Source organism: Anolis carolinensis, chromosome 3 (assembly GCF_035594765.1).
Source record: "Anolis carolinensis isolate JA03-04 chromosome 3, rAnoCar3.1.pri, whole genome shotgun sequence".
Classification (NCBI taxonomy): Eukaryota; Metazoa; Chordata; class Lepidosauria; order Squamata; family Dactyloidae; genus Anolis; species Anolis carolinensis.
In genome coordinates this window covers 143,767,910-143,793,763 of record NC_085843.1, presented here as the reverse complement: position 1 = coordinate 143,793,763, position 25,854 = coordinate 143,767,910, and the positions used below count along the sequence as shown (strand labels likewise).

The window sequence follows — 25,854 nt, the reverse complement described above, 5'->3', positions numbered from 1 at the left end:
AAAGTAGACTACGTTTTGGATTTTAAAAAGATCAAAGTATAGGATAAATCATTTACCATATGCAGCTGAAAGACACATCCTAAAACTACAATCTCATGTAATCCCCATTTAAATTTAGCCACGTTTCTTATAGATAAATGAGTTTGAAAAGTACTGCACCAGTAAATTTGCCGCCTCTCTCCTCCATTTCCAACAATGGGGGCATGCCTGGCAGCGCAGCGTTTTGGCTACGCTGCAGGAAGGGAGAAGGGGAAAGAGCTGACGACATAAGCGGGGAATTTACTGGTGCAGTACTTTTCAAACTCATTTATCTATAAGAAACGTGGCTAAATTTAAATGGGGATTACATGAGATTGTAGTTTTGGGATGGGTCTTTCAGCTGCATATGTGTGATGACTCATGGGCCTTGTAGTCCTGCTCATGACATTGTGATGCCTGATGAAGAAGAAAACTTGGGTTTTTTACCTTCCCAGTCAGAACTGGATTCTTCCCAGACAGATTCTTCCCAGCCAGATCTGGGAACCTTGCACCTGCAAGAGGATTATGTTCCAGAAGTATGTCAAACAAATACTGAGGCTACATCTCCAGTGTTTTCTCGCCATGAGTTTTGTAAACAACAGAGAGGTTTGGAAGCAGCCTCGCGCAGGAGTGCAAGAATAATTGCTAAGAATTTGCCAATTAAGCCTGCTTTCCATGAGAATCTTTAAGGAGTCAAACATCTGGTCTCAGAGATTAGCTTTCGTTTCTGGTTCCCAGAGAACTGCTCTCGGCGGGAAAGTTAGACTCTATATAGGTGTTTTACCCGCGGAGTAACTTTGCGGAGTCAATTCGTCAGCCTCCGGAGCGAGTTGTGTCTGGACAGCGCGCTCCGATTCAAGCCTCGTTCCTGCTCAAGCCTTGTCCTTGTTTCCTGCCTTCGCTCCTGCTTCCCAGCCTTTGTTTACCTACGGACCTTGCCTTGTTTCCCAGGACTAAACCTTGCCTTGTTTCACGGATTTTACCAAGTTTTCCACGGACCTTGTTCTTGTTCCTCGTTACCTTGTTCCACGTTTCAAGCCTTGTTTCAAGTATCAAGTTATTTCCTAGCCTTGCTCAAGTTCATGGACTAAAGGACCTTGTCATCTCCCCTCACTTTGCCTGGCAAAGTGAGTGTTTCGGTTATTGGATTACAACTTTGGACCTTAATATTTCATATTGGACATTGTTTCTTTGGACTAATTTTGACCTTCCCTGAAAGGTCTACTTCTGGACTAACTTTTACATTTGCTTTTACTAACTTTATATATTTCCTTAATAAAGATATTAGATAGAATCTGGCCTCTGCGTATGGTTATTGGTGCTCTGTACCCTGGGTCGTGACAATATGGTAAATGATTTATCCTATACTTTGATATTTTAAAATCCAAAATGTAGCCTACTTTCTGGATAGCCCTCGTATTATTAACAACATTGAGGCCGGGTGGCCATCTGTCAGGGGTGCTTTGCTTGTGCTTTTGGTGCATAAAGGCAGAAAGTGGTTGGACTAAATGGCCCAAGGGGTCTCTTCCAACCTTCTTTATTATTTTTATTATGATTATGTTTATTATTAGCATTGAGGCTGTATTTGTTCCCGTTTTGTTTTTTTACTTCAAAATAAGGTATGTGCAGTGTGCCTAGGAATTTGTTCATAATTTGTTTTTTAAAAACTGTAGTCCGGCCTCCAACAGTCTGATAAACAGTGAACTGGTCCCCTGTTTAAAAAGTTTAGGGATCCCTGGTGTATACTCTTGTCCCATACTATAAGACTGCCGAGGTCACTTTCTAAACTACATTATATAATGTTGTTGCCTTTTCATTTTCCATTGAGACTATAACTACCTTATAATTAAGAACTAAGACTTCTTCTTTGCTGGCATCCATTCAATAATAAATAGAAAGACTTATCAAGTAAAGTTGCTTCCAGTTAAGTGGGTTCCCAAGTTACAAACTAGGTGACATCGAACCAAAAATATTCAGCTACGAATATTACAATATTGTTTCTAGAAAGATGGTTGAAAGGACATGGATTTGAAGTCTATTTATTTATTAGATTTATATCCTGCCCTTCCCCTTCAAAAATGTCAAGGTGGAGCATAATATGATATAAATCATTATAAAACCAATGAAACATCACAGCAACCAGTTGGTATTAAATTCTAAATAGACAGCATCCATCTGCTATCTCACAATAACACATAGATCTGTCTGCCACTTCAAAGTTCTTAAGAAGTGGAAGTGGAAAATGAGAGGTGTTAGTACGAATCCAACTTTTATAATTGGATTATCACCAGACATAAATCAGATATTATTATTATCAGATAATCGCCATACTCAACTTACCCAGAGTATCTAGGTTGCACGTCAGCAAAACATCTGAATCACTGGGTAGGGTTGTCAGTCATCTCCCCATGTAAAAGGATGGATTCAATTGGGTGCCTGGGCATTCAGCCAGCCAATGAGTTTGAAGAGGCATGCTGCTTGGTCAATGGCTGGCATAGATTTTTTCTCAGCTGGAATAATCCAGATAAGCGGCCCACTCCAGTTGGGTATTTTCAGTAACGGGGGTAGCCAGAGCAAGCAACCATCAGTTCAGTCTGAGTTTCAGTTCACCCACTCTTCTTAAGTTTAAGGAGTTTGTTTCTTTATAATTGTCACAACTTTGTAGGGCATTTGCATGGGTCATGGATCCAGGATTGGGTGACCAGTATATTTGGGTTAGATTAGGTAAGGGGTGCCAATAGAGGATCAAGGGGTATGGTATAAAGGTTTCACCTGAAAGGTTGAACAGATGCTTTCCACACCCCTGGTGGCTGAGAAACCAAGGCTGGGGCAACTCAGCAGACATCTCTCAAGCCAAGTGGATGGGGGTCCAAGTTGGGTTGCTGGGATCATCAATCAACAAGCGGGTTGTTTGGTGCCTGAATCCAGACCTTTGTCTACGGCTGTAACCAACTAAAGATGTGTCCCTTTTTCTCCAAAGTTTGTTATTGTTTAGTTTAATAATTGTTTATACACATGGAGCGGAAGCACCCACAGTTGGAGGATATGAGTTCTTAAATTAGCCTAGTTAAAATTTTCCAGTTTGAAACATGTTGCTTTACTTATGCAATACATTACTTAAAAACTAACCAAACTTATGTAAAATGTCATTCAAGGATAAACAAACAAACAAAAACCGGCATCCCCAAATAATTCTGTCTTGCGTGGTGCTATCTGGATAATGCCTTAGCAGATTCTGTATTATTTTAGTAGCTCTAGTCTTCACATTATATTTATCTTGTACAACTAAAACCCACTCCAAAGCTCTTTTCGTGATGCAATATCATGTAGATCAAAACCATATGAAAAATATTGGAATGCTGACAAACTCCATTCATGTATTTTATGCATTTCTATATACAGTAAGATATAATGGAACTGTCTTACCATGGTATAGTTGTGAGCCACCTGCATAAGCTCTGTGCATCCTTGAGCATCTGCAAATGCCCGGATTCCCAAACAATTAGATGGATGTAAAAGCTTCATGAGGAAATGGCAACAGACTTCAACTACTTGAGGGAGCTGGAGAAGGCATGCTGCTGCCAGGAGGTTTTCTATGGTATCTTCCTTTAGTTCCAGGCAACCTGTATATAAGGAAGATTAAGAAATGAGTGATTTTTTTTTAAAAAAAACTTTGTAACAAATGTAGCTATGATTTTATTAAATGTGCAAAAAGGGAAATTTTGCAATCATTATAATGACAGATGAAAAATAAACTTTAGAGAAATTTTAGAAAAGGTAACATCATCATCTGTTTCTCTGCATTTTAGTTAAGTTTAGCTTTTCTAGCTAGTACTAGACAAAAGAGTAGTATTGCATAGGGAGTCAATTGTGGCACATAATTTTGCCTACCATATTACCCAGTGGTATCTTGTAGTGTTATGAGGCACCTGAAATAATAGAAGTTTGGAGAGATCTATTACTCTGAGATCTCTTTTTTTAATTCACTGATGGAGGAAGTCGGAGGAAGATACTCATAATGTCTTTTCTTTAATATTCAGATAAAATAGAAGCCAAATAGTACCAAAGCAGGTACTATTGTAAATTATAAGCTTTTGTTTTCCTTTTGAACTTCAATATGATCAGCAATGCAGTCTTGCTGGAAAAAAACCTAAATATTGGGTGAGCTGCTTTTTTTATACCAAATGTAATTCTTTCCATTCATTTCACTATGTGATGCTGACTCATAAATCCCAAGTTAGTTAAGTAATCTGTAATAGTATAAGGGATTGTATGTCTCTGCCACAGTACCAAGACAGTAAAATCTAGACACATGAAACTTGTCAAATACACTAAAGGGACTCAGTGGGGTGGCCTGTATCTCTGAGCTATTTGATTTTTAAAAGCAGATTAATTTTAGCTAATTAAATTCTGTTTGAAGCCTTAGGTTTTATTTTAAGCCACTAGTTGCTAGATATTCCCCAGAGACAAAAGCTGGAGACAAAGCTGGGAAATCCATTTCACAACAGTGCCTCAAGGTAGTTCAAGGAAGTGCTTTCCAATGCAGCTGAACTATCAAACAGCAAGGAGGAGGGGGGCATTAGCAGTTACAGTAGTTTGTGGGTGAGGTGGAGTGAGCTGGGAAAAGAGTATGTACCAAGAGGTGAGATAAAATGACTACACACACAAAAAAAGAAAAGAAAATGAGTGATGATGAAGAAAAGATTGAAAAAATAGCAGAGGAAAAGAGACAGAAAACCAGGGTATGAGAGAGAACTAAAGGGTTTCTGAATGATGAGAAACTCGTATTTCTGCTAGTAACATTAATAAACTAGGTATTAGCCATGCTACTTTAGGCTCTCCTCACCATAGTAACATTACAGAGCAATTATCTGAAATCCTCACAATATGAATTGGTAAGTTATCAATTTGGAGTAAATTACAATGGTTGTAAGAGGTGTTCCAGATGTTTTCAGGAAATAATATTTTATAGTCCACACTACATTAAATTAATACATTAGTTTTAATTTGAACCAAATTTACTATTTCTGTTCCACTGCATTTGTGCGATAGCCCATAGCAAAGAGGTATATCCCACCAGCTTAAATCATTATTTGAATGAGATATGTCTGAATGGGAATTGTTAAATTTCAGATCTATTGGAACGGGATGTATATTGCCTACCTTTGACACAAATAACAAAAAAAACCATTCTGTGAGTTAAGCATTGATTTCAATGACCAGATTCTTCTTATAAACATTAGTGAAGTGAATGAAATTATTTGTTAATGTTTTCATTAGTTTTAAACACAAATGCACATTCCTGGAATACAGACTCAATGAAATCAGTGGGCTCCATTAGTTTCATGGAATTAACTATCCTAGATTATGGTCAACAGCTTAGTCATACTCATTACTTACCTACTTGAAAAGAATAAGATTTTAGTTACAACTATGCTCAGTTGCAACTGAAGTCACATGCACATATCTACATGAAATCACTGGGGGGGGGGATAAGGACATTTGGAGGGAGGTCCTATCAATATGCTTCTCTGTTGATTTCAAGGTCTACTTCATTTTAGGCTGCTGAGGTCTTATAGTGCTAAAACAGTGCCTGAATGTTGTAATGGCCTGAGTGAGGACTAATAAATTGAGACTCAATCCCAATGAAATGCAGATTCTGTGGATCACTGGTTCTTGAGGCAGGACAATGTGTAAATACAGGCTGCCTTAGACTGAATATTTCTCCTAAAGGAGCAGATGTATAGATTGGGAGTGTTCTTATATCCATCGTTATCACTACTGATCCAAATGGACTTTGGGGAAAGACTGCTTGCCACCAGCTTCAACTGGTACGGCAGCTATGGTCGGCTACGGCCCGAGATAATGTACTCACAGTAGCCCATGAACTGGCAATATACCAGTAAGACTTCTGTAATCTACAATACTTAGGGCTGTCCTTGAAGAAGACTTGTAATTTGCTGCTAGTGAAAAATGCAATAGCTTGTTTACTAACTGGGGTATCATATATACAGCATATAATGCCAGTCTTAAAGAGTTGCACTGGCTTCCAATGTGTTTCTGGTCTAAATTCAAGGTGCTTGAGATTATTTTAAAGCCCTAAATGACTCAGGAATTTTAAATCTATTTGCAAAAATTACTGCAGTTTAATATTTTTTTAGTTTATTCAGTGATTTTATTGCTTAATTAGATTATTTAATTATTTAAACTGCACCACTTATTTAATGCATTATGCAAGTGTTCCTGAGATCTTTGATATAGGGTGAGGAATAAATATTTTAGTAAATAAATGAAATATTTCTATTGGACTCCTAAGTCTGGTTCATACCCAATATATTTCTCTTCAATATATCCATAAGCTTGTATGTTTGTATGAATGTTTGTTTACAGCTGGGTTCATGCTTGAGAAAGGAAAGAGAGATGTGTACTAGATGTGATAAGAAGAGTTATTTAGCATAATAAAAATATATGCCATTTAGAATTTATAGATTTTAATATATTTGTCTCCATTTTGTCAATAATCAAGTAACCATTTAATTTTAAACTGGTCACCAAAGTATAAATTAAGCTAATTGCCATAGTAATAAATATTTCAACTGTTTGCTTGTCTGTTTTAAAGCACTTCAACAGGATTAGCTTGGGATGAATTTAGCTAATCACTGCTGCTGGTCCGTCTGAGTGTCTCCTTCAGCAAAGCCTCTTGTTTTAATGTTGGTGTGAAGGTTATGTCAACTGTCTTCAAACAAGAACAAGGCAGCATATTCACTATCCTCAGCATTAAAATATGATTTTTTTCACCTTATCATATCTTTACTTCAAAATATATGCAAATAACCATAATAAATATATGAATGACAGATATATGATAGATATAGCTATTGCAGTAAGTTCTAAAACTATTATCTTACATTCCAAATTGTTAGAAAGAATCTTGTTATATTAAAACTAATCAATAATAAACAGAGAGGAATGTGGAAATCACTTAACGTAGAAACAAATCCACCACAAGTGTAAGTCAAGATATGAGGTTATGCTGCCCTGCATTAAAAATGGATATGCAACTTTCCTAATTCTCTGTACCCAGAAAAGCTTTTGTCTTTTATTTATTCAACTGAGTAGCAAATGGACAACACAGCAGTCTGGACTCAAGAAGGTGTGTAAGCCTATCTCATACTACAACTTGGTTCGAAGTACACATCATCTGACTACAGTGCCCCTTCTGGTACCCAAATTTCATATGATCTCAGTCAATTAATTTAGATATTTACATTTATCATATTTTGTAGCTAACTAATAAACAGTAAGTGCCATCTGATACAGCAGTATGCCGTTTCTTGTTTTAGGTTTTCTATCCCACTTGCAGGTGGACATTTGTAAGTAAAATCAGTGGGTGGATGGAAGTGCTTAGTTTTCAACACACAGGTTCTCCCATGGAAATATCCATGTGAAGTTCAGAAATCTGAACTAAGTGTGAGTAATGTGGATACAATCTAGGGGAATGGAAATGGAATGGAAAAATTGGCAAGAAGACTATTGTTGTAAATTGACAAAAGCTCAAACAGGCACCTTCCTTTCAGCTATGGATATTTTCCAGTGAGGAAGTATTCATCTGCCTGTTCTTCTCAAAATTCTCCATTCTTCCACATGTATATTATCTTAGCAAAATGTAATGGCGAACTTATTTTTCTTAAGATAATCAAGATCTGTTATTGTGCAGCTCTCTCCCTTATTTTAGACTTCAATCAGTATCTAGATGCTATATTATCTCTTAGCTGTTCAGATGCTTAGGAGCTTTACAAGATTCATAAAATCAGATGCCAGCACTGGCATTACTGCAGTCCACATACCTGCACCACTTACTGCACAAATAACTGCTCACTCAAGTGAGTCCATTGGGTTGAATAGTAAATAACAATGACTGAGGCATGAGAAAGAGTGAGTTGTCTATAAAAATGAACTTCTTTTACAGCACCTGCAGATACAGAGAAAGAGTGAACGAATGGATGGATAAACTGATGAATGCATAGGAAATGAAAGGAATACAAAGACATTATTAAAAGGCATTAAAATAATGTTTATAATTTGGAAAGGATGAGAAAAATATGAAATGGAATAACTGTCTCTTGTGCCACAAAAACCTCTTGTCAGCAAATAAGTAATTACTGATTCCACTAACAAAAATTCTCGCAAAGGCTGGCTGAAAGTTTCCTTTGGCTGTAAACATGCTCCCAGTTTGGGCAGAGCATGATATGTATGTGTTGAAGAAATCAGAGAGGCCATAGAAAATTGTAAATATTATTTCAATGAACATAGGAAAAAGCTGTAACTCTGTGTGCATGACTTCATCCTAGTCACATTATTATATTGTTTTCACCAACACTCTTGTGTAGGTGATCTTGGCATATCTATACATGAATAGGAAGGGAAGAGGCTGCACCCATTATTCTTATTCCTGGCTATGCATTGCACATCATTAGAACACAGTAGCTGTACATATTTACGACCTCATCACATTGCCTTTCCCCACATTGTAGAACAGTTTGCTGACGCACATGATGGATTCACCCCGCTGCCCCACAATTTGACCCACTGCAGTATGGATTCCCCACATCAAAGACCTCCAAGTGATGAGGTTTCTAGGTTCTATACAAATGTAGTATCCAGTAAAAATCAAACACATGTGAGACAGATTTTCATGCCCAGACTGTGGCCCATTCCTGCATTTTCCGTATTTGTTGACAAATGTTTAGTTAGAATAGAGTAGATTTTATATCTGTAGCATCTATTGACATGTCATTTGTTCTGACAGGTGATAGACAGATTGCTCACATTATTACTTCTACCTATGCATATAGTGTCCCTCTTTTGAGAAAGATCAATATGAGGATGTTCGGTCAGAGCTGTGGTGGGTTTTTGACTATAGGTTCCAAGAAACATTCCCATAACCATGCAAATTTGATGGTACTAAACAAATAAATAATGTCGTCTCCTCAATCCCATCTGACCTCCCTGCTGGCCTCATTTTGGCACCAAGTTAAAACTTGGCTGTTCACGCATTTGGACTTTAAAAAACAATGGTTTAAGTTTAGTAGCACCAGAGTGTGGGATTTTTTTTTTAAAAAAAATTGTTGACTCTTTTGGAGTTGCTCTCTGTTGCCTTAATTGCTTTTAAAATTGTATTACAAACTGAGACCTTGACATACAAACCCCAGAGATCCCTCCGTTCTGAGGACCAAGACCTGCTGGAAGTCCCCAGTTTTAAGACCTTGTGTCTAACTGCAACTAGACGCAGAGCCTTTTCAGTAGTGGCGCCATCTCTGGGGAACACCTTGCCACCTGAAGTTCGTGCCTTGCGGGACTTGTTGGCCTTCCGCAGGGCATGTAAGACACACCTGTTTCGGCAGGCTTTTGAGTTCTGTTGCTGATGTTTAATAAGGTGCTTTTAGGATGTTTTTAAGATGTTTTTTTTTAAAGATGTTTTTAAAATGTTTTTTAAATTGTTGATTTTAGCCGGTTCTTGTAGGCCGCTCCGAGCCCTAGGGGAGTGGCGGCATATAAGTTTGAAAAATAAATAAATAAATAAATAAAGGAGTTTATGGTCAAATAAACAAACTGCAGGTTCATTATATTATTATTATTATTATTATTATTATATTTTATTGTTGTTGTTGTTGTTGTTGTTGTTGTTATTCATAATAATAATATTGTTTATTTACACCCTACTTTATCTCTCCTGAAGGAGATTCAAAGCAGCTTTCTTTAAAAATTAAAGTGACTCCTGATTATAACTCCTGATTCTCTTTGCATCATGGTAAATATATGGTTCTTCAGAGTCCCTTGCTATTATTAAACATGATGTAAAATATACTTCCAGAGAAATAGATATGTGGATTTTGAACAAAATTGTGGGTACCCATGCCCATGTTTTCCAGATAAACACATTTCATGTGAAAATTGCTTTTTGGAATACAAAATCCCTCCTGTGGAATTTGGGAACCATGGCTTTTGTATAAAAGGAGTGGATTTTGCCACTCAAAGCAAAATCCATTGTTTTCAGTAGGCTGCATAGTACTTTTGGGGTAAAATTGCTATTTTTGTGCCAAAAAAACCTACTTTGTTGAGTGGCAAGCCACATCAAGAATTGGTCATAACAGCTCAAGACCAAGAAGTCAAGAATGTCAGTCAGAATCCAAGGGAACAAACTAGATAGAAGACTATATTAACTAATAATTGGACACATTCTGACGTTGTCACAGGAATCAAAGTCAAATTTCGAAGCTGGCAAAAAGTCTTCCACAAGGAGTATCACATATTGTTTTCAGCACCAGAACTCCGCTGATCACTAAATAGGTATAGCCAGTATAATGGAGCTGCAACTGCCTTCATCATACCCCTATCATAGGACACTGTTCAAACTCTACTACACATCATTCACAAACAATTACAGAGACATCTGGAAATACATATACAGTATATACAGAAATAATTTCTTAAAATGATTTGTGATATATAGATATTAAGAAAAAAAACTGATTATGTGTTATTCTTCCCAACCAGTGACAATGTAACCCAATTTAGGCCAGGAAGCAAACAACAGGAAATATTATTTTCCATTCTCACCCTCAATTATCATTAGTCTGGTATTCTGGCAAAGCAAAGTACTCTTCTGCCTTCAAAACCACAAGAGAAACATGAAAACATGAAATATGAAGCATTCAGGTTTACAGCATGGAGGCAAATTGATCTGTTTTAATGACCAGCATAATGAAATAATGTACTTGCATTTGCAATCTGTCTTATAAGCACAAATAATAGTAGTAGTGACAATAGTGTTGTTGTTGTTGTTGTTGTTGTTGTTACTTCCTACATGCCTCTCCCCATAGATCAAGACAGGGAACAACATATTAAAATATAACATATGCAATCAATTAAAATATGTAACACATCTAGTTAAACATGAGTTAAAAGTACACAGACAAGCAATACATATTAAAACAATGAGGAATAATTAAACATCCATAATTTAACATTCAACTGGATAGGCTATCAAGATTCAGCTTCAGTTTTCTTCATATTATTGTTTCAGGCATTTATTCAGAGGAGACACACTGTCCTTAGCTGATGCTGGGTTTTTCATGTAAGAATAAAAACACAAACTGTAGAGTAAAACAAATAAAACAATACAAAAATTGACCCTCCAATCCTCCTTCCGCATAACTTTCTCCTAAGAGCTGTATCTCCTCCCTTTAAAAAATGAATATGTATATATATACATATCTATTATTTCTGATTAAATAAACTGAAAATGGTATAATATGTCCTTGACATTAAATAATAAACAAAAGAACTGGTCTTCACTACATAAAGTGCAATATAATACACTACAGTACCTGTATAGGCAAACTGAACAAGGTCCCATAATGCACTTGGGTCAATGCCTTCCATTTTGATTTCTTCTTGTTTTGCTTCACAAACATCACTTGTAAACATGGCAGCAAAGTAATCAGAAACGGAGCTTAGAACAAGTCTAGGGAAAAACACATATTCATTCATTAATTTATTACATTTTACATTAATGTTCAGCTGTCAGATTCTCAATGTGTTCAACTAGCAGCAATTTGCTGTAATCTATTGAAGTTAGGAAGGTAAAAGCATGGTCATGAAGATCAAATTATTAATATTATTACCATTGAAATTAGTCAGATGGCTGACCTACACCCTGTTACCCAAGTTTAAGTCCAAATGAACAAATGTATGCATAGGATGATGCTTTAAGAAAGCTACCGTTCAGTAAAAAAATATAAAAAGGAATGAAAAGTAATTTTAAAAACAAAACAAAAACACCCCGATGCCAACATTGATTGCTGCAGAGGATAAACATTTTGTGAAATAAAAACTGGATAGGAGTGTGTTGATCCAACCACAGCTTCTTCTGATGGTGTCAGATAACAGATTGTCTCATCTGTAAAGAGGCAATACAGCTGGCTCTCCATATTCATGGATTCTGTATCCAGACTCAACCATCCACAGCTTAAAAATATATATTTTTTAAATCAAAAAGCAAATTTTGATTTTGCCATTATACCCAAAGGACATTTCACTATGTCACTGTATGTAATGGGACATTGTATGTAATTGGTATTCATGAGGAGGTGATGGTAATGAGCTAGAACCAAATCCTATCAGATATTAAGGTCTAACTATATAATCTATCCCCAAAGAAGATAAGGTTTCATAAAACAACAAAAAGGCAAAAAAAAAAAACCTCTACCAAAACTAAACAAATAACTACAACCCTTATTTGTTCATTTAAATGTATCTTGTCCTGTGGCAAAAAAAAAAATGATTACTACAGTAGAGTCCCATTTATCCAACCTCCAATTATCCGACCATCCGTATTACCCCAGGCAGCTGTTGCTGCCTTTCTCTAGGCAGCAATGCTCAGCGGGCCTCTCCCCGTGCCAGTCCTTTCACCTCTTGCCTCCTGCCTCCTCTCCTCTCCTCCTCCTCCTCCTCTTCCCACCTCAGTGTTTTGCTTTTGCTGAGCAGCCATTGGCTTACCCAGAATCTGCCTGTTTTTCTTCCCTGCACGCAATTCACAAAGGCAATCGGGCTGAAAATGTATTACAGGGAATGAGGACACTGGGTCTGAGAGGGGGAAACAGAGTGGTGGAGGGAGCATGGTTGTTGCTGCTACTGCTTTTTTGGCGTTTGACAGTGAGTGAGGCTTCAATCCCCCGGAAGGCACCCCAGTTTGGAAGGGAGGGGGAGGGTCTCCATTTCCTTGGAAGCCCGCATTACCATAGCAAGAAGCAGCTCTTCTTCACGACAGGCTTTTCCAATGCCTCACTGAGAGGGAAGACTTGGCTTTCTGACGGCGTGGGGGGTGAAAGCATGACAGCTAGATGCTCTGACATTCAATCAGGCCACTTTGCTAATAACAGGAAGAGATCTGGGTTGTTGTGAGTTTTCCAGGCTGTCTGGCCATGTTCTCTCCTGATGTTTCACCCACATCTATGGCAGGCATCCTCAGAGATTGTGAGGTCTATTGGAAACTAGGCAAGGGACATGTATATTATTATTATTATTATCAACACAACGACGTTGTATGGCACAGCAAACAAGATAGATATGCTGGATTTCGTTTCGCAAAACCACAAGTCGAACACTTCCCAAGTGTCTAGGACTGTGTGATGTATTTTCTGATGATGTGTGCAGATCCCAGTAGGGTGGCCTTTTGCAGTTGGCAGATGGTGATTTTGTCAATGTCTATTGTTTCCAAATGCCGGCTGAGATCTTTTGGCACAGCACCCAGTGTGCCCATCACCACCGGGACCACCTGTACTGGTTTCTGCCAGAGTCTTTGAAGTTCAATCTTGAGGTCCTGATAGCGGCTGAGTTTTTCCTGTTGTTTTTCATCTATGCGACTGTCACCTGGGATGGCAACATCAATGATCCAAACCTTGTTCTTTTCCACAACTGTGATGTCCGGTGTGTTGTGTTCCAGAACTTTGTCAGTCTGGATTCGGAAGTCCCACAGTATCTTTGCGTGCTCATTTTCCAATATTTTTGCAGGTTTGTGATCCCACCAGTTCTTTGCTGCTGGGAGGTGGTACTTGAGGCATAAGTTCCAATGAATCATTTGGGCCACATAGTTGTGCCTCTGTTTGTAGTCTGTCTGTGCGATTTTCTTACAGCAGCTGAGGATATGATCAATGGTTTCGTCGGTTTCCTTGCACAGTCTGCATTTTGGGTCATCAGCTGATTTTTCAATCTTGGCCTTAATTGCATTTGTTCTGATGGCTTGCTCCTGGGCTGCAAGGATCAGGCCTTCTGTCTCCTTCTTCAGGGTCCCATTCGTGAGCCAGAGCCAGGTCTTCTCCTTATCAGCTTTTCCTTCAATTTTGTCAAGGAACTTTCCATGCAGTGTTTTGTTGTGCCAGCTGTCAGCTCTAGTTTGTAGTGCGGTTTTCTTGTACTGGTTTTTTGTCTGCTGTGTTTTGAGGAGTTTCTGATTTTTGACTTCAATCAAAGCAGGTTCTTCACTTTGCTTGACATATTCTGCCAGGGCATGTTCTTCTTCTTTGACTGCTTGCTTTACTTGTAAGAGTCCTCTGCCCCCTGATCTTCTAGGCAGATAGAGCCGGTCAACATCACTGCGAGGGTGCAGTGAATGATGAATGGTCATGAGTTTTCTTGTTTTTCTGTCCAAATTGTCCAGTTCCACCTGTGTCCAATTTATAATGCCAGCAGTATATCTTATGACAGGTATGGCCCAGGTGTTTATGGCCTTGATGGTGTTGCCTCCATTGAGCTTGCTTTTGAGAATTTTTCTGACCCTTTGTGTGTATTCTTTGCTGACCACAGTTTTCACATGTTCATGCTTGATGTTGTCCAGTTATTATTATTATTATTATTATTATTATTATTATTATTATTATTATTATTATTATTTCATTTCTTATTCATTGCTTTTTTCTCCCATGGGTGGGACTCAAAGTTAATGCTGCTTTATCATACCACATCTCTCCATATCTGACTCCTTGCAGAGGCCCCAAAGGGAAATAGGGAAATGCTACCCTCCAGGAGAATAATGTGAACTTGATGAAATCACTTTTATTTATATAATGACAGCACATTTTGTAACTTGATGTTTAATAGGCTTTTCCTTAATCCCTACTTATTATCCAACATTTTCGCTTATCCAACGTTCTGCCGGCCCGTTTATGTTGGATAAGTGAGATTTTACTATATTTTAAAAGCAAAGGAGCCCAACAAAGCACCTGATGCCTAATTGTAATATACATCAATGAATAGTGAAATAATTGAAAATTGGAATTATCAAATATTTCTGCATCATCTCTTCATGATAATTTATTTATTTCGTGTTAAAAGCATTGTACATTTCAAATAATGGAAATAAAAATAAAATAAAATTAAAAAAAAGAAATCACAAGCAACTAAATAGTTTTGGACCAAAAGCGGGCAACAGCAACCACATTGTCTGTAGCTTTAAACAACTCCTCCTCCGTACATGAGGCAGGGCATTGTGGGCAAGCATACATATGCTGAGTTGTTTGTTCAGCTCCACAGTCACACAAGGTGGAGGATTCCTCCAGGTAGTGCCACCTTGCCAAGTTGTCTTTTGATCTGCCCACTCCACTTCTGAGTCTGTTCAGGGACTTCCAAGTTGCCCATTCTTGGTTTGCCCCATGATAATGAATTGGGTTTTCATCTCACCAACAGTCAGTCTGAAATTGGTTGATGATGTTTGTATAGAGATAGAAGTGTTCACATATTCAGCAAATGTCTAAGTTTCCTTTGCATCCTGCTCATGTCTCTTTCCATGTGTCACTCTTACAGGCAAGCAAAGGTTGAGGTTTTTCAAAAAGAACATTTTTATATACATTCAAGTATTTTATCAATTTGGGTTTTCTCTCTTGTTTCTTTTTCTTGGGATGAGTAGCAACCAAGAAAAGAGAAGTGCATATTAAAACATATATTGCTAAAACATCTATTTTCTTCAAAATAATTGAAATGTGCCTCTTTAATGTGAGAGATGACCTCATGCTAAATCATCTAATATTCAAAAGGAAATACAAATGTCTTGGGACTAACTGAATTAGAAATAAACTGTTGCTTTCTGCACCTGAGAGAACTGCAGGTGGTGGTAAATCTTGGCTTTGAATCATGCTGACCTATTCAGCAAAAAGGTCATTTGTCTCTTGGATGTCATTTTTTTTCATTCCAATTCCTGCAATGCTACTGGAATAAGCTAAGAAACCTTGTTTCCTCCATAGAGTTTTGTATTTTTAATGCAAAATATTCCATCAACTCAGAAATTATTTGGGTAATAGCACAACTGCATTTTCCAAGTCAGCATCTAATTAAAGTTCATGCTTCAACATCCACTATTTTGTTTTTGCCAAAACGGTGCCAAAACTGAATTGAACAACTGGAAAATCACTACAAACTCTGATGATTCAAGGAGAAGTGAACATCTCAATAATCCTGACCTTTTCAACCCAATCTTTTGTTTGTGGTTCACCTCTTTTAAGAAAGTATTATTTTAAAACAACGAGTTCTCTTATACATTGAGCTGTAAATGGAGCTAGGAAATGCATCTCATGCATAAATTTATCACATGCATCAGAATTTATCGATCCACATTATACTGTAAAAACACAAATGGCACAGTAATCTATTGGGTATAAAAGTCTTCCCATGTTAATTGCCACTAGAAAAATAATTTTATTGGTGGATGGATGCTTAGCACTTCAGGTTATAGAAGTCCGAATACACAAGGTCTTGAAAAATCAGTTATGTGCAAAGCTAGCAGGAAACTGACATACCATGAAAAAGAAAGCTAGGCAGCAAGTGGAAATAACAAGTTTTCCTTCTGCACCTCTGCATCACATCTAAAGGAGCCCCTCAACACAGAAGCCAGGTTCACCTCTATAATGAATAAGCCTCTTCCAACCCACTATAGCAGTACAACTTGTTACTCTGTGTTTTTGCTAGGGACTAGATAATGTCTAATGAGCTCCAAAATGATAACTTATGCTCTAAATAATCAGGAATGCAGTACACATATTTGAGCATCTGAAATGTCAACTTGACTGTGCCAGTCCTCTTCTTCAATATATACTTACTTGTGCACTTGCTCTTTTGGGATTCAGTTATTATTCAGAAAACAATGTTAGCTGAAAATATATGGTAATAATGTGAAAAAATAAAAAGATCTAACTTCACACATGCCTAGTAGAAATCAAAATTTTATATCAGTGTGATGGAGTGGTACATGACCAAGATGTTTTCTGGATTTTCTGCCTGACAGGAAACTTTTAATGGTTGTGTAATCAGGAGATGGGTTCAGCAATCAAGTTGTTATTTAGTCCTATTTTCAGAATGAGGATTTGGCTAGGTTCATCTCCAGTTCCATCAAGCAAGGTTACAGCAAATATCTTGTAAGAATGTAAGTGAACCGGGTCACCTTTCATTCTCCATAGCATTCGATGAGGGGAGGGGGGACTACCAACATTGAATATTTGAAAGAACTTGAACAGTTATTTTCTGAACATTTATGTTACGTTCTTACATTAATGATTGCTTGAAGACCAGATACCATTTGCATTTCAGAGTAAGGAGCATAGTTTTCAGGATGGACTATTTATGTGTGCACTATTTTTTTCTTCCTGTCTACATTGGTTAATTGTAGTTCTAGAATGCTTTAAGAAGGAATATACTTAATGGTCCAATCCCTACTAGACTAGAATGAAGAATCAATGGCACTTATGAATTTCCCTTTTGTTAAAATACTTGGTTATTGCATGGGGGAATTTGTACCAATAACCAGATACTGTAGGGAAATCTTCTGAAGTCTATATGGATCAGAAGCCCTCTACCTCTGAAAAGAAACTAGAATTATACCCTATTTCTTGTTAACTTGTATAATATTTCATAGCATAACAAGCTAATCTGAACAGGAGGTGGGGGCTGTGAACACTATTTGTCAACCTTGATGAAATGCAGCTGAGCAAATGCCTACAGATAATAATATATGAACTACAAAACAAGAAACATGATCCAGCTTTCATTTCATGGGCAAGTTTATATTTATTAAACCATTCTTTCTGCTCTAAAAAGATTTGGCTGAACTGAAACAGGTATAAAATCAAATTTTTGGAGATACACAGGGATACACTATTCCCATTATACCGCTAAGTTTTAAAAAAGTGCTACAGGTGTAGAAATTATATCCCCCTATAAAATCTATGATTCTTCCCCCTCAAGAAACTGTGTCTTCTTTTTCCGTCGGCTAAGCACTTTATCACAGTATCTAAACTTGGCAAATACATCTGATGTAGTCGCTGTGAACTGACTAAAATAAATCAGAGAGGTAATATGAAAAGAAAGCAACTTTATTTTATGTCCTTTTCTTGTGTTGGTCCAGATGAATAGAATGACTCCAGGGTTTGACATATTTAACCTAGTCTTTGGAAGTGGTATATTGCCACATGGCAGAGGCCATCTCATAAAAAGCTTACAAATACTGTAACTATGCTCTTTTAAAACACTGCCATCAGTATTTTGTTCTACATCATCCCCAAAGCATAGCCAGGCATCATTTTCTGTTTCTATTCTATGAACAAAAATACACTGCGCAGAGAAAGGTAACCCAAATACAACTCTCATATAGAATTAATTTGTAGCCACAATCATTATCAGAAATGGTGGAAGCCATACCAGGAAAAGAGCAAAGGAGAGAAAAGCTAGGTAAGACATCACAGTGGTGCAAAACCACCCAGCTCAGTTTTTTATACTGTATATATTTTCCCCCTTTCTTTCTGTTCCTCCTGGAAAACAACTGCTATCTTTTCATCATAGTTTTGGAGAAGAAGGAACCCAAATTCTTCAAACACCCAGAGATGCAAAGAGCCTTCCATCTCCACCTTGACTCTGAGTTTAAAAGCAGAATACATGGCCACAACAGATTTAAATTTTGGACATTTATGTTTAATCTCCATGTCTTAATCTTTTTACACCGTGTAGGGGAATCATTGCTTGAGAAGTCCCTATGGGTGCTTCCAGAAAGCAATCAAATCTCCATACTCACACCAAAAACCCAGGCTTTCCTTGGGGGGGGGGGTCTCCATGCAATCACAATAACTAATAAACTAATGCCCCCCCAAATGCCCTAAAAGAAGAAATAACTTATCTAGCTTCCATTAAGGTACTGCTGGAGTTGTCCTGGCATGTAGAAATGATACGCCGAGGGTGGGGGGGGGGAGCAAAAGCAAAAATAAAAATGTCAGTCCCCACAGGCCCAATACCCCATTAGACCTGGGCCTTTCAGTTTGGTAGAGAAAGTTAAATAACTTGATGCATAGCCAGGCATCATTTTCTGTTTCCATACCATGAACAAAAATACACTGTACAGAGAAAGGTAACCCAAACACAACTGCCATGATTTCATAGCATGGAGCCATGGAAGTTAAAGTGGTGTCAAATTGCCTTCATTTGATAGTGTACATGCACTCTCAGGGTGATTCCACACTAGATTTAAACACGCTTTGGGGGGGGGGTCTACATGCCATCTCAGTGGCATGCAGAGACCCCAAAGCCCCCCAAAAGAATCCCTTGAAAGTTTTTAAAGCTTAACGAGAACAATTATCTTCCTCCTCACATTCTCCTGGCAAAAGGAAATGATACACCAGGAGATGGGGACGAGAAGAGATTTTCCGAATTAATTCCAAACAAAGCGGGATTTCCCTGCTTAGTTCCAAATTAAGACCAGGATTGGGCCCAGGGATTGTGTTACCTAAGATCCTGGTCTTACCAGATATCTAATTAATTCGGAACAAAGAAGAGAAATCCTGCTTTGTTCAGAATTAATTTGTTTTTTTGTTTTTTTTCGGATGAGTCATTTGGACGCCTCCAGTAAAACTGAGACAGGTCCTCAGGCAAAAGGACAGTCTGTGTGGGCCCTCAGTCTCATAATCTAGTAGAAGCCTGCCTGAAACTAATACCTCATGTAATTCTGCCTTCTTCTCTTGTTCCAGCTATTTCTTTCCAGCACTCCCTAAATTTCTTGATTGTTTCCTTCACTCACATCTTCATTTTTGCTGACTGTTTTACCTGCCCAAAACAGATTTTTTTTTTCCATTCAAAGTGCTCTAGCTATAAACTTTGTATCCATACACTCTCCTCTAAGAAAACAAATTAGATGACTGTGCTAGTTCATAAGAAGAAATATCTTGAGTGTCATAGGAATGTGCCTAACTGTAACCTTGTCAAATCATCTGACTTCCTTGTTCCTTTCCCTGTTTCCTATTTTGACATCACCTAGCTTGATGAAAGATTCAGAAAAAGTTGTGTAGCTCATTCTAACAAAAGCACTGCCCAATTATGGATTTTGATTTCATTTCCTAACTATTAGGTCCCACACAGTGGCCTCCACTGGTCATTGCTACTAAGAAACATTAAGATTATTTTGGCAAACAACAGACTGTAATCAGGCATTTCCTTCAAATCAAAGATAAACATAAGTAGAGTAATTAGTCAGCAAAATGAACAATTAAGCTGTATTTACTCAAGTCTAATGCACTATCAAATGTAATGTGCACCTCAATTTTGAGGTATACATTACACACAAAAAGATTTTCTAAAGAAGGAAGAAGAAGCAGTGCCCTTCTGCTGGGTGGAAGACAATGCCACTTCTTCCTTCTTTAGAAAAGGGGTGATTTGTTTCACAGCTGAAAGACAAAGGAGAAATAACTTGGGGTAGGAAGGGGCACCATTTTTCTTTCAACCTTCTATCTTAGGACATAAAGAAGTCGTTTTAGAGCCCTCTCAAGTCAACAATGACACTCTATTTAAAGACACCATCCCACATCAATGATCACAGGCTTACAGGTACAGTGTGGGATAGGCCAAAAGAGGGGGGGGATTGCAGGGGCAAAAATGCATATCTTTACCCCCAAACAACAAGCAATGTTTATATTGCACTGGAGGCAGGAGGATCCAAATGGAAGTGAAAGAGAGCAGATGGAGCTAATAAATCATCTATCTCTACCCCAAATAACTTGTGTGATGGTGCATTGCACCTAACATCATCAACACTTGCCCCTTCTCCACTGAGTATCAGCAAAAGTGGGTCCTTTCCCATAGCACCTTGTGCCACATAGTTCTGAATCTGTATTATCAACACAAATAACAGATCTTAAAGGTTAAGATATTTTAATTGTATAACTTTATGTGGACTGGAGTCCATTCTAACTCATGCATGGAGTGGCAGTCTACTAAATGCAGGCTGTTGCCCACATAAAAAGTTCCTACTCTCTTTATAATGTTACAGGAATCTTAGTTTGTTTTTGTTGCAACAAACTAATAACAACAGCTCTGAAAGCTTTTATATCAAGAGTCTGAACATTCTATGTGCTGTGAAAGGCAAGCAATCAGACACCCATGGATACAGTGCTATTTGACATTTTCCGGATGACTGTACAGACTCTGTAGCAAGTTTGCTTAAAACACATTTTCAGATATGATCATTTTGGTACAGTCAACACCACACTATAATTGTTAGAAGCAGAGACGTCAGCACTTATATAAAATAATTAGTGAAAGGGGAATCTAGGTAATGTCTGACCTTTGTTAAATGTAACTTCCTTTGCTTTATGTATTCAAGCATTTTGCTTGAGTATATTGTCACATCCCCCTTCTCTCAAGAAGCTAGATAGTTTCTTTGTTCTGTTTGTCTGAGCAGAAAGAATCCAAGGGGATCTGACCCAAATAATGGATACTAGCATTGCTCACACCCACACTTGAGAGTCAGCTTTTAGGGACTCTTCAAATCAACTTTAGATAAATTTCTTTTTTCCCTATCTCCTTTGTAAACTTTCTTTTTTTTATCTTACAAATGCATCCAGAGTTGAGTAATTATGTCTGTTACTACCAAAAGATCATATTGCATTAGCCCTGCTGCACTGTACTTTATATAGATAACAAACATTCCTACAATAATCTCCTTTAGGCCCCTTCTACACTGCCATATACAATCCACATTATCTGCTTTGAATTGGATCATATGGCAGTGTAGATTCAGAGTCCATTCAGACAGGCCTTTAAACCAAGCCCTTTCTTGGTTTTACTGCAGATATCTAAACAATGCCTCTGGTAAAACTGAATTAATTTGAAACAAAGCAGGGATTACCTGCTTTATTTCAAATTAATTAGATACCCCATTAGATCTAGGCCTTCTTGAAAGGACCAATCAAAACTATCCAAGGTTGAGTTCCCATTTCCAATCTCACACATTTTGGGCTCCTGGAGCCCAAAGGTATGAGATGCCCCCCCCCCCCGCCAAACCAAGCCTTAAAATTAAAAAAATAACTTACTGCATCAATAGGAGGGAGCAAGGAGCAATTTTCCCCATGGTCTCCTGGCATGTCATTTCTGCATGCAAGGAGGACTGAAAGGCCACGTTAATGGTAGCCTGGTATGTTTTTTAAAAAATTTAAGGCCATTTTTGGGAGCTTTGGGGGGGGGCTAGATCTAGGCACACACACACCCAGGAAAGCCCAGTTTTGGGGGGTGGGGGTGGGGGGGTGGAATTCTGCACCAAAGCGGGTTTCTTAAACCCACTTTGGCGCGGATTTTGGGGCTGTTTGGAAGAACCTTCAGATAATCCAGTTCAAAGCAGATAATGTGGATTATCTACTTTGATAATTTGTATTATATGGCAATGTAGAAGGAGGCTTGTGTAATGTCTTACACAATTTCAAATAGTTTTACAAGAACCTGTTTATTTGATCTGTATCGTTAATATAGTCAGCGTAAAATAGAAATGGCAAGCTTTCTTCAAGATACCAGTACTGACTTGCTTGATCAGTGATTTTACTACATCATCTAGCTCTCTATTTGTAGATGGAGAGTCTATTGTGAGAGCACCACGTGTTAACATATCAGATGTTCTGATTATATACTTAAAATTTCATTTTCATCAACATCAACAATATCAACTTATAGAAACAGTTCTAACTTGAAAATGACTATCAAGAAGAATAAACCAATACAAAACAGATATTTGCTGAGACTGCATAACTGTAAAATATTTATAGACTCAAATGCCAATAACCAATATCACAATCACTTTATAAAACCCTGAAGCACAGTGGTTTTCAACCTGTGGGTCCCCAGATATTTTGGCCTTCAACTCAAAGAAATCCTAACAAGCTAGTAAACTGGCTGGGATTTCTAGGAGTTGTAGATCAAAACACCTGGGGACCCACAGGTTGAGAACCACTGCTGTAGCATAACCATATTTGGAGTTCTAGGTGACACATCTAAAATAAAGCTATTGCAAATAGAAAGGGTGTACAGAACAAAAGGCCAGTTCAAAAGTCAGTAAGATATTAGACTAATTATCTAATGCCTGGAGCCTTTTATTTTAGAAGAAATATATACAGTTATAAAAATAGAAATTGATATACAGAGGAAAAATATAATCAGAATCAACTACGAAACTAACTGGCAACAGTAAAATAATAATAATAATTTTATTTCTTATAGCCTTCCTCCATCTCTCCGAAGGGACTCGGGTGGCTCACATGGGGACAAGCCTTAAAAAACATCAGTTGATATACAATCAAAACACAAAACAAAAACAGAATTAACATTATACAACAACCATTTAAAACATCTTAAATAAACACAACCATATCAATTAAAAGCGAATAAATTATTCAAGATTACATGGAGGGGCAGACTGTGCAATCATGGGGAATAGGACCATAATGGCATAAAGTGCAACAGTAAGATGCAGTTACATAATGAATGGTTAGGGTTCATTATAACATTTTGTTTAAAAAAGCCAAATATTTTCATAGTTTTAAAAAAGAATTTTGTCCTTGAAGGCAAATTTCTGATTAATAGTGACCCAAAGATTAACCTACCATGGTGTTAGTGAGATTTGTTCAGAGAGTACAATATTTGCTTTGCCTTCCTCTGAGGCTGGGAGAGTATGACTTCCCCAAGGTCACATGGTGGGTTTCCATAGCGGAGCAGGAATTTGAATCCTGGTCTCTACAATACTCAAAGCATTATTCTACATTGGCTTTCATTAATAAGAAATAAGTCAATCTGTGGACCCAGGCCATGGGGAGTAAATACCCTGTTCCTTAATAACAAATGTAATTAAGGAACAGGGTATGTCTTAATGTGCAGGCGGACCGAGAATGGAAATGTATTGTGTTCATGTCCTGCCTGTATATTTTGAAAGATCTGGCAGATCACTGTCCGAAAGAAGAGACCTGTTGCTGAATGCATAGATTGATCCTACAGTGAAGTTCTTTTTTCTTAGTGCATTTAACTGAAAATGTATTTTGCATGAAGATTTAGTGGAAGGTGAGGATCTCTTTGTTTACTAGCAAAGCTGCAAATGAACAGTCTGTCTCAACAATTGCTCTTGAGAAGTAAAAGCAGATACAGGCACATCACATGGAGGTCCAGAAGCTTAAATTATATGTTACTAGCTGTGCCCGGCCACGCGTTGCTGTGGCAAAGTATGGTGGTATGGGAAATAAAGCATTGAGGAATTGGTGGTAGTTAAGGTCAAGGGTAAAGGTTTTCCCCAGACATTAAGTCCAGTCGTGTCTGACTCTGGAGGTTGGTGCTCATCTCCATTTCTAAGCCGAAGAGCCGGCGTTGTCCGTAGACTCCTCCAAGGTCATGTGGGATGACTACATGGAGCGGCGTTACCTTCCCACCGGAGCAGTGCCTATTGATGCACTCACATTTGCATGTTTTCGAACTTCTGGGTTGGCAGAAGCTGGGGCTAACAGTGGGGGCTCTCTCCACTCCCCCAATTCAAACCTGTGGCCTTTCGGTCCAGAAGTTCATCAGCTCAGCGCTTTAACACGCTGCGCCATCAGGGGATATTATTTCCTAAAGGTTGTGAATATACAATATTTCTGATTGGTTTTTTGTTTGTTTGTTGGAGGCAAGTATGAATGCTGCAATTAGGAAAAATGATTAGGATGTAATGGCCTTGCAGCTTTAAAGCCTGGCTGTTTCCTCCCTGAGTGAATTTTTTATTGGGAGGTGTTAGCTGGCCCTGATTGTTTCCTGTCTGGAATTCCCTTGTTTTCAGAGTGGTGTTTGTGATATTTTATGTGCTTCTACTGTCTGTGGCCCTGAGAAAACAGAGGATTTTCCAGACTTTGATGATGGGAATACTTTGCTGGGAGGTGTTAGCTGGCCCTGATTGTTTCCTGTCTGGAATTCCCTTGTTTTCAGAGTGGCGTTGTTTGCGATATTTTATGTGCTTCTACTGTCTGTGGCCCTGAGAAAACAGGATTTGCCAGACTTTGATGATGGGAATACTTTGTTGGGAGGTGTTAGCTGGCCCTGATTGTTTCCTGTGTGGAATTCCCCTGTTTATTTACTGTCCTGGTTTTAGAGATTATATTGTTCTGCATTATTCTATCCCAGTAATTATTTCATATTAAAGAAGAATCTCACTTATCCAACATTCGCTTATACAATGTTCTGGATTATCCAACGCAGTCTGCCTTTTCATAATCAATGTTTTTGTAGTCAGTGTTTTAAATTAATTGTGATATTTTAGTGGTAAATTTGTAAAGTACAGTAGAGTCTCACTCATCCAACATAAACGGGCCAGCAGAATATTGAATAAGCAAATATGTTGGATAATAAGGAGGCATTGAGAAAAAGCCTATTAAACATCAAATTAGGTTATGATTTTACAAATGAAGCACCAAAATATCATGTTAGACAACAAATTTGACAGAAAAAGTAGTTCAATACACAGTAATGCTATGTAGTAATTACTGTATTTATGAATTTAGCACCAAAATATCACGATATATTGAAAACATTGACTACAAAAATGCATTGGATAATCCAGAACATTGGATAAGCGAGTGTTGGATAAGTGAGACTCTACTGTAATTACTACATAGCATTATTGCACATGGAACTACTTTTTCTGTCAAATTTGTTGTATAATATGATGTTTTGGTGGTTAATTTGTATAACGATTACCTAATTTGATGTTTAACAGGCTTTTCCTTATTATCCAACATATTCATTTATCCTGCCGGCCTGTTTACGTTGGATAAGTGAGACTCTACTGTATATTTCTCATCTTATATTATCTGCTCAGAACTGGATTATATGAGGCCCCTTCTTCACAGCTGTATAAAATGCACACTGAAGTGGATTATATGGCAATGTGGAGTCAAGATAATCCAGTGCAAAGCAGATAATATAAGATTATAAATGGGTTATATAGCTGTGTAGAAGGGCCTTGAG

The 25,854-nt window shown here is 37.8% G+C and overlaps 1 protein-coding gene across 3 annotated transcripts in view; it reads right to left on the bottom strand.

The window, feature by feature from the left end:
- Window positions 1-25,854, bottom strand: part of klhl1 (kelch like family member 1) — a 206,788-nt gene that overhangs the window by 140,921 nt on the left and 40,013 nt on the right. For all 3 annotated transcript variants that reach the window (XM_062975583.1, XM_003218649.4, XM_016992276.2), the window contains exons 3-4: window positions 11,409-11,545; window positions 3,445-3,641 (exon numbers count right to left, since the gene is read on the bottom strand). In XM_062975583.1, the coding sequence (XP_062831653.1) occupies window positions 3,445-3,641; window positions 11,409-11,545 (334 nt within the window). The remainder of the gene's footprint in view (window positions 1-3,444; window positions 3,642-11,408; window positions 11,546-25,854) is intronic.